At 34.7% G+C, this 9,509-nt stretch overlaps 2 protein-coding genes across 2 annotated transcripts in view; both read left to right on the top strand.

Annotated features, from left to right (window-relative positions):
• The first annotated feature begins 6 nt into the window (after positions 1–6).
• On the top strand, positions 7–6,652 carry LOC102680238 (carboxypeptidase B-like). Its single transcript, XM_006609592.2, has 9 exons — positions 7–2,214; positions 2,515–2,826; positions 2,931–3,030; positions 3,353–3,458; positions 3,875–4,036; positions 5,072–5,285; positions 5,398–5,628; positions 5,721–5,905; positions 6,452–6,652. The coding sequence occupies exons 1-9, from the start codon at positions 2,033–2,035 to the stop codon at positions 6,616–6,618; spliced, it is 1,659 nt and encodes a 552-aa protein (XP_006609655.1). The 5' UTR covers positions 7–2,032; the 3' UTR covers positions 6,619–6,652.
• A 775-nt stretch (positions 6,653–7,427) lies between these two features.
• The window catches only part of LOC102675803 (transmembrane protease serine 9-like), a 4,052-nt gene continuing 1,970 nt past the window's right edge, over positions 7,428–9,509 (top strand). The window contains exons 1-4 of the mRNA XM_031515212.1: positions 7,428–7,582; positions 7,731–8,019; positions 8,356–8,671; positions 8,842–8,997. Coding sequence (XP_031371072.1) covers positions 7,540–7,582; positions 7,731–8,019; positions 8,356–8,671; positions 8,842–8,997 — 804 coding nt within the window. The 5' untranslated portion in view covers positions 7,428–7,539. The remainder of the gene's footprint in view (positions 7,583–7,730; positions 8,020–8,355; positions 8,672–8,841; positions 8,998–9,509) is intronic.

The following is a 9,509-nucleotide window of genomic DNA, read 5'->3' as shown; positions in this document are numbered from 1 at the left end:
CGAGCTCATTGAGATAAGAATCGACGATAAAGGTCGAGGAATAAAAAGGGGGGGAGGGGGGGAGAGGAAAAAAAGGAAGAGAAATTTTTAATTTTCTTTTCTTTTTTTCTTTTTTTTCTCCCCTTTGAAACGCGTCAACGTGACGGAACTGAATAAATAAACGATACTCGAAGAGGAGTAGAGCGGTATCGAAACCGAAACATCACATTTTGTTTGATGACTCCCCGTAGGTTCTTGCCATTTAATTCGTCCTCACGAGTAACGTCCTCCTTCGTTCGTCTAGAAAAAAAAAAAAAAAAAAAAAAGAGAAAGAAAAAGAAAAAGGATAAAAATTGGAAAATATACGTCGACGAAGGAAGATGAGATCGGCGGGGACGACGACAAGCAGTCAATTATATCACGGAAAAAAAATCGTTATACGTGTAATTACCGACAATACCGTGCCACGAGAGGATCCACGATAAAAAGAAAAAAAGGAAAAGAAAAAAAAAAATGTCGTTTATCGTCGTTCCTCGACGTCGCGAAAATTTTTCCTTTCCTAGTTTCCCTTCGTCTACTTCTTTTCCTTACCTTGTTCTTGATGCAAGATCGAGAAGATCAATCCGGATCTCGTTGCAAGGATCTCCCTCTTCTTTTATCCAATCCAATCCATTCAATGGATGGACGGAACGAAGGTCGAGGGATTTTTTTTTTTTTTTTTTTCGTCATAGACACCGTGCTGCTAGTCAAAATTCGATGTGCATACTCGAACGAACGGGGAATTCTGAGACATAAGATATAAATCTCGATCGCAGGGATACGAGAACAATCCGAGATGATCCGATGATTTTTCTTCTCGATCGTATCTCCTCTACTTTCTTCCTCGATGCCGTTCCCCGTGGCCGATTTCTTCCGGCCTCGTGGCGCGATCATTCTCCCGTCTCTTTGTATTGTGTATGTTTCAATTTCTTTTCGTACATGTGGAAAACCGACTAACAGAGTAACATTAATTTAACACCAGTCATTATTATAATATAATTATTAATTATTATTACTTATTTACGCTCTATCATTACGTACATTCACGCAATAATTGTATTGCCGCAATATACCGGGAAAACCGGTAATGCTCTTATAGTTGTAAACGATAATAAATCATATTCGCAGCGTAATCCCGAATAATCCAATCCTCGTTTGATTTTGATTCAGGAGAACGTTAATATTTAAAACAAAGAAGAGGAATAAACTTTTCCCACTTCCCCCCCCCCCTTATTTCTTCCTACAGAATATGCTCGTTATTATATCTAAATCGCGGAATAGTAAGTCTTACTTGAACGAATGCAAAAGTAGAATGATCAAAAGTGAACGGATGAAAATTAACGTAAACTGACAGTAAAAACTTTACTTTCCTCGTTAACTTGTAAATATCGTGGATGTAAAATTACTTAAAATGAAAGGAAAATCAGTCAAAAGAAGAAAGAAAGAAAAAAATAGCACGATTTCATTCCGTAACCTCGTATTTTCCGTTCGAAGAGAATCGAACAAGGATTAGACAAGGTAGGTAAGAAAATTACCGTTAACGAATTAGAATGGAATGGAGCTGTGTGTCGCAAATAAAAATGTTAGACTATATTTCCTCTCGACCGGATTCCTCTCGATCCCAATTGAATCGATGTTTCGACGCAAAGCAATAAATGATTAATTCTCCGAACAATTCAAAAAAAAAAAAAAAATAAATAAATAGAAATGTCATGATCGACAAGAATAGGAAAAGAATTAAAGCTATAAATCATCGATCCATCCACAAAGGATCACAGAGTAGAATTTATTTATTCCACTAACCTTCTATCCATTTACGAGGCCATAAATGTTCCCACGAGGTATTGAATGCCACACAGAAATCCCGTAAGTCAAGCCCGTGGGGCAGGTCCAGTGAAATTGTCGTTTTTCGCGTACGGAGCAACGGAGTCGGGAAGACTGGTTTGCACCATGGGATTAGTCAACGAGAAGACGTCGCGACGAGCGTATATCCCGGGCCTGATTCAGGCCGACCATGGCTGTCGACTTGAAGTCGATTTTCCGTCTCGCGTTCGGTTTATCGGTGATCATCGCCTCGAATCGAGCCATGGCTCGACCACAGCGCGCCGATTTCGAATTTTTGCCCGTGGGGGAGTATAATTGCTCGTCCTTGAGCAAGAACGATTGGTCCTTTGATAAGAAGAATCGTGAAGCAAGGTTGGAGGAAAATATTATTTTCTGTGATTGAATTTCGAATTTCGATAGTAGATCTTTTTTTTTTCTTCTGGAATTTTAAATTCAACGGTGGTTCGAACGTTCATATCCGTGGTGATCGATCGATCGTCTTATTTACAATTATCGTCGATCGTAGATTTTTGAATATATTTCTCTCTCGTTGGAATTTAAAGATAAAGATTGGATTTCCAGTGATTAAGAAATTAAAATCATGGTGGAGGATTTTGGAAAAAAAGAAAAAAAAAAGAAACGAAAAGAAAAGAATCGTGGATTTTGTTTTAGATTTACGGTAAAGGATATCGTATACAACGAGACCAAGGATCATTTAATAATCGATAATGAAATCAGAGGATTTTCTTTCTCGAACATCGTCGATTCTGTGTTCACTGTGATGGCTAACGGACTCGATTCCATCGTGACTAGTATCATCGGCACGGAGAAAAGTGGCAAACCTAAACCCAACAGAGTGAATTACAAAAATTATCAATTGATCAGATTGTTCCCCAGTACCCAAGGACACGTGAACGAGTTAAAAGAGCTAAAAGAGGCCGAGACCGAGGATATTAAATTCTGGAGCGAACCGATGTACAACAAGTGTGTTTCGTGTATTTTTCCTTCCTCTTTCCACTTCTTCAATCTTAATTCTATGGAATTATTCCATTTCTATTGTGAATTATTTTTATAATCGTTTATTCTAGAACAACCGACATAGTCGTCGCTCCAGATCTTGTCCCCGAATTGAAAATATTCTTTAGAGACAAAGGAATCGATTTCAAAGTTTTGATAACGAATATTCAGGTACGAGATGGCATCAGAGAAAAATAAATTATCAAAAAAAAAAAAAAAAAAACCGACTAGAAGAAAAATCGAAAGGGGATAAATTTTTCCGAAAAATCGTTTATTTGTTTTTTTGGTTTTTTTTGGGAAAAAAAAAAAAAGAAAAAAAACCGACTAGAAGAAAAATCGAAAGGGGATAAATTTTTCCGAAAAATCGTTTATTTGTTTTTTTGGTTTTTTTTGGGAAAAAAAAAAAAAAAAAAACCGACTAGAAGATAAATCGATAGGGGATTAATCTTTACGACAAATCGTTTAATTGTTTCTTTCGATTTTATTGCGATAGAAAACGATAGCGAATCAAAATCCAAAAATGTCGAAGGAACAACGGGATGATCTCGTCTCGAGCCAGGGACACAGTATGACTTGGAAACGATATCATCGATATGGAGGTATGACAACTTTTCAAACTTGGAAATTTCCTTATTTTCGATATTTAAACATCCCTAGTTCCATCCCTATACTTTTGAAATTTCACGCTCGGAAAACGTGAATCTTCGCACAAACAAAGTTTCATAACTCTGTTTCCCATTGAACTTTTCTAATAAAGGCAACTTTCAACGCGAATCTGATCCCCTGGTTCCAAGTAGCCCCTCCACCGTTCTCAATCTCCTCTTACCATTCCTGCCTTCCTTCTAACCATATCCCAACCTATCTCTCCCCACTACTCCCCACTACAGGATAACAATATTCCTGTTAGATGAATTCACAAGACTTCTCGAGCATTACAACCGGCCTTACAATATTTGTTTTCAATTTAAGAACGATTAATTATAAACGAAATCTTTATGAATATTTTTTTTCTCAGAGATCGTCAGATACATGGAATATCTAAATCTAAAGTATCCTAAACTGGTCGAAGTGATAACGATAGGCCACAGTTACGAGGGTCAACCCATTAAAATGGTCAAAATTTCGAACGGGCGAAACAAGAAGAATGGATCCAAATCGGCTGTCTGGATAGACGCTGGTGAGTTTCGATTCTCCTGCTATGTTCCCCATAGAAAAAACTTATTTACATCGAGAAAAAAAAAAAAGAAAGAGGAAGAAGAAGAATACGTGAAAAATTATACAGACATTCGTACGTGGTTCAAATTTTCTTCGAATCGTGGCGCATTTGGTCTTTGACAACACGAAAGCGGCTTCTTTATTATTATTCTCGTTGGTTATTCCGTGGATTTATGTTCAAACGACGTTATATACTCCGCATAATAAACGTGGAAATCCTTCCGCGAGACTGCACGCACGAGGCAATTTCTAGCCTGGAATTCATTTCTTTTTTAAAAGAAATGATCGTTTCCTGTGTACGATTAAAATTCCAAGATCAGGAAGATAGGATATTGGGTTCGTAATGAGAGAAGGATATTACTATTTGGCGATTCGTCGATGGATACGGAAATCTATCCGCGATATATTTATTTATTTATTTTCAATAAGACGTTAAATATAATTGATAAAATGTTTATAACATTCGTGCAAAATCAATTTAAAATTACAGTCTGAAATTTATATCTAAAGATCACTTCATTTAATTGTAAGTAAGTAAACATACTGTAAACACCGAGTATGAATCGGTGTCTTCGAGAAACAGTTATTCCTGCATGAATAAGTCAGCATCTCGTACAGCATAATACGTAGTTTCGTAGCTCTTTCTAATTATCCCGACCAACCAAATATTATATAGGAATGGTAATAAATTACCGGAATATGCAAATGAAGTAGAAGTAGAAAAACTTCTTTCTTCCTGGAAATTAATTATTCGAATTTTATCGAATTTCTCGAATCTCTTTCCTTTTTTTCAAACGAAAGATTTTCTTGAAGAAAGTTATTCACGAATTTTAATCTCGCTTCCCTTTAATTATCAGAATGAAATTTTCTTAAAAAAAAAAAAAAAGAAAGAAAGAAAGAAATTTCGAGGAGGCAAAATTTTTTTATGCTCGACGCGTTCCACGCGATCCTGTCCCGTTACTCCGTATTTTTCTCGAATTGTCCTCACATTCGGTAGGTATGCACGCGCGTGAATGGATCGGTTCCGCTGTGGCGACCTACATCATCAGCCAGTTAGTCGAGAAGAACTCGAGCTACGCTAAATTGCTGGAGAATTCAGACTGGATGATCTTACCTGTCGCGAATCCGGACGGCTACGAGTACAGTCACACGAGTGACAGATTGTGGAGGAAGACGAGGAGCAATCACGAGGAGAATCAAGACGACAGTCGGTACGATCTCGCATCCTCGTGTCGTCTTTGTTACTTTTTCTTTTTAAAAAATGATGACGCTTCGTCGAGCGGTAAACGGAATGAATGAATAATAAATGTTTTCTCGGCATAGATACACCGATTACAGCTTCTTTCAACTATTGAACCATTATACGAAGTGGTTATGGGGTAAGTGCGAGGGCGTCGACCCGAACAGGAATTTTGGATACCATTGGGGCGAGGTGAAGGAGGGTGGGACCAGCCTGGACCCTTGCCACGAAACTTACGCCGGTCCACGAGCCTTCTCTGAGCCGGAAACCAAGGCGATGGCCGATTATATCTTGGCCAATAAAAAGGATATCAGGTACATCGAATGGATATGGCGATCGATTCAAATTTCGCATTTTGATTTCTGGGAACGGGAATGGAATGATGGGTAAAATAAAATTTTTCAAGGATTTATCTGACGTTGCACTCTTATTCGCAAATGTGGCTCGTACCGTGGGGATACACGTATTCGAAACCGTCCGATTATACGGAATTGATGAACGTAGCTAAAAAAGCAATAGGGGCGATCTCGAAGGTGCACGGGACCGATTATCAACTCGGCCCATCAGCCGATTTGTTATACCCAACCTCAGGTACGATTAATTGCACAGATACGAGATAGAAAATAAACGATTCTTATCAATCTTGTTTCGATAATTAAAAATTAAAAAGTATTCTCTCGCATTCATTTATGTGTTCTCTCTTATGTGTTTGTTTGTAACAACTAATTAAACTGATAATGGACTGTTGAGTATAAGACTTGACTAAAAGACAAGATAGGATTATATATGAAAAAATAAAAAGATATTTTTAGAAGTGTCAATAATAATAATATGAAATGTTTTCTTTTTTTTCTTTTTGTACGAGCAATTAATCAAGAATAATGCAATTTTTTTGGATTTTCGTTTATGTTTTACATCAAATTTGTACAAAAATATTAAACACTTAAATTTAATTATATCGTTGCATAAATATCTTTTCTTTTAAATGCAAATTTATAACTCAAAAGAACAATCAATGAAAATATGATAATAATTCGAAATTTTGCAATTTTTGCAACGAAGATAATGAAAATCGATTCTCTGTTTGCTAAAATTCTTATTGAATAGAAAAATTGAAAAATACTTGATAAATTTTAGGTGCTTCTGACGATTGGGCCAAGGGTGTAGCCGGTATAAAATATGCTTACACGTTGGAACTTCGAGATCGAGGAACGTACGGATTTTTGCTTCCAGCATCGCAAATCGTGCCCACTGCTCGTGAAATTTGGGCAGGGATAAGAACGATCGCTCGTTTGGTAACGTGAGATCCGAGAATGGCACTGATCTCTCATTTTCTGAGAGCTGAAATATGTTTCATCGTTTTTCGTGTTTACGAAGATTAGAAAGTTTTTTAATAGCGAAATATCTGAAAAAGTCTGTATGATGGGATGACATTGCTAATGTTTGGCATTGATGTAAATCGAAGATAATTTTTTTTCAACAGCAATTGTCAAATATATGGGAAATTCTTTTTTGAGGGAATTAAAATATAATAAAATTAATAGCGGGATTTTTATATTTATTGTATATGTTTTAAATAGAAATACGATCGCGTATGATTTAAACGATGACTTGTAAATATTGTAAATTATTCAGAGAGATAATTTAATCTAATAAATGTAATCAATCAAGATTGATCAATTTAAAATGATTTATAAATATTATATAATTGTGTGATGAATTGTAATGAATTTTTAAAAATTATGACTCATAATTGTGAGATAAAAACGAGTTGAAAACATTTCAATACTTACTCACACGATATATTAAGATTTATGTTATTATAAATAATTATGATTTTATTAATTTTTTTATATCTATAAGAGTTTTAATAATTTAATTTATAATTTTAATTTTTTAATAATTTAATTAAACAGTGAGTTCGAAATTGAAACACTCGAATTTAATCATTGAAGTCTTAATTAAAGCAATAATAGTTGAGAATTATTAATTGGAGAAAAAATTTGATGCGATGGAAATCTTGAAATCTTATTGGTCGATAATCAATATCGTTCTTTAAAGGTGAACATTTTATTTTAATGTAAATATCTGACGCAAAAATAGTATCGAGTGGATCCCTTATCAATTATAATTTTGAATTATCATCAGATATAGAATTTCAACGTGCTATATAAATCGTAATTTCCACTAGATTTTTCAAATTGTATACAGACAATCGTACAATAATGCTCATCAAGTGTCTATTGGCTACAATTCTCGTAATCCAGGGTAAGAGAATAATCTTAATAATCTCACGTTATCTTACTTATTTTAAACCTATTAAATATTTTTATATTTTTAATAAATCTCAATTTTATATTTTTAATAAATAAGTGAGATTCGATATTCGACGAGTATTAAAAAATTTTACTTACAGCCTGTTTGGCCAACCCCTTGGAACCCCGTATCACGGATGGCGTCCCCGCCGCTCGTGGTGAATTCCCATACCAAGTTTCTATCCAATGGGGAATCCCACCCTTAACTGAATACAGCCACTCGTGTGGTGGATCCATCTTGAACGAAAGATACGTTCTCACCGCTGGACACTGTGTTATGAAAGTTGGAAAAACTAGAGTCATTGCCGGCAAATATGAGCTGAACAAGGTTGAATCTTCTCAACAAGTCGTTGACGTGCAGAGGAGCATCGTTCACAAAGGGTACAAAGGGTGAGTAAAATTTATTCGATCTTGCAAGAATTGCTGAAATAAAAAAAAAAAAAAAGAAAAAAAGAAAGAAATAAAGAAAAATGGAATCTTGATGATCTTTAAAAAAATAAAATAGAAATCATATTGCGATCAAAATATTATTAAAATGGTATATCAGACATTCTTCTTCGTCATTTTTTTTTCATTGATCAAGAAAGACGATACGTAATCTCGTCTCGACATTTCCCATTCTCGAAATAAAAGAGACGAGATAAGAGGAGACGATCTTTTAATTGTTGACTTAGAATAAAATCGATATCACTCGTGCTCCACTAATATAATTTTATTTTACTTTAGTGGCGTTGCGCAACACGACATCGCTCTTCTCGTCCTGAGCTCCCCCTTGAAATTCAACAACTTGGTACAACCTATTACCCTGCCCAAACAAGGAGAGAAACAAACTGGACAAGCTGTTCTCTCTGGATGGGGATCAACCTCTAAAACAGTAAAACCAACTTTACCAAACATCCTTCAAAAGGCTAATGTACCTATCCTGGATAACGCTGAATGCTTGAAAGAACTCACTTCCCAACCCGTTGTTGGAAACCAACCTGAATTGTTCGACACTCAAGTCTGCAGTGGTATCGCTGGCAAAGAGGTGTCCGCCTGTTCCGTAAGTACATTAATTTATTTTGAATCACTAATGTTTTTTATTAAAACTTTATTATTATTTTTTTCTGAGATCATTAAATTATACATCGAGACGAAAGTGGATTTAAAAAGATTGAAAATGAAAGTTGAAAGATTTGTTAGAATAAGAAATCTTTTGCATTTTGTTTCCAGGGTGACTCTGGCGGCCCACTCGCCCAAAAGGTGGGCCAAAAATCTGTACAAGTTGGTATCGTTTCATGGGGTATGATGCCCTGTGGATCATCCCACATGCCCTCTGTATATACTCGTGTGGCCTCCTACGTAAACTGGATCCATGAAAATATGTCTTAAGCTCGTTTCGATTGTGACTGATTTGACAAAGTTTGCCTATAAAATTTTTTTTAATAATAAAGGAAAAAAATATATAATAAAAAGGAATATGTATAATAAAAATATAATAAAAAGGAAAAAAGAAATAATAATAAAGGAAAAAAATTGAAACGATATTTAAAAAAAAAAAAAATCTCTAAAATAAAATTTTTTAATTAGAATTTTTCGAATAAAATAATAAAAAACGATTTCGACGTTTTCATTCACTTTACCTTTGTTTGTATTTTATTTTTCGATAAAAGTAATCGATAAATTACAATTCAAAAGATTAAAAATTAATCGATATAGATAAATAAACCAGAAAGATTAATTAAAGAGAAAGAACAGAGATAAATGAGATAAATTTCTTTTTTTAAAAATTTCATTTCATTATTTTTTATTAAAATACAATGATTCATAAAAATGTTTACATCTTGTGATAGAAAATCTTTTTAAATATAATATAAAATATTTATGAAAGAAATTAATAT

Source organism: Apis dorsata, unplaced genomic scaffold (genome assembly GCF_000469605.1).
Source record: "Apis dorsata unplaced genomic scaffold, Apis dorsata 1.3 scaffold_58, whole genome shotgun sequence".
Classification (NCBI taxonomy): domain Eukaryota; kingdom Metazoa; phylum Arthropoda; class Insecta; order Hymenoptera; family Apidae; genus Apis; species Apis dorsata.
Note: the sequence above shows the minus strand (reverse complement) of the source record. Positions and strands in the feature narration are given on the sequence as shown.

What these genes read in the sequence shown, in the direction of transcription:
- LOC102680238 (XM_006609592.2), top strand. Translation starts at nt 2,033, where the DNA reads ATGGCTGTCGACTTGAAGTCGATTTTCCGTCTCGCGTTCGGTTTATCG. An exon ending in GGCTGTCTGGATAGACGCTG is followed by an intron (nt 4,037 to 5,071) that starts GTGAGTTTCGAT and finishes CACATTCGGTAG; the next exon opens with GTATGCACGCGCGTGAATGG. An exon ending in GAGAATCAAGACGACAGTCG is followed by an intron (nt 5,286 to 5,397) that starts GTACGATCTCGC and finishes TTCTCGGCATAG; the next exon opens with ATACACCGATTACAGCTTCT.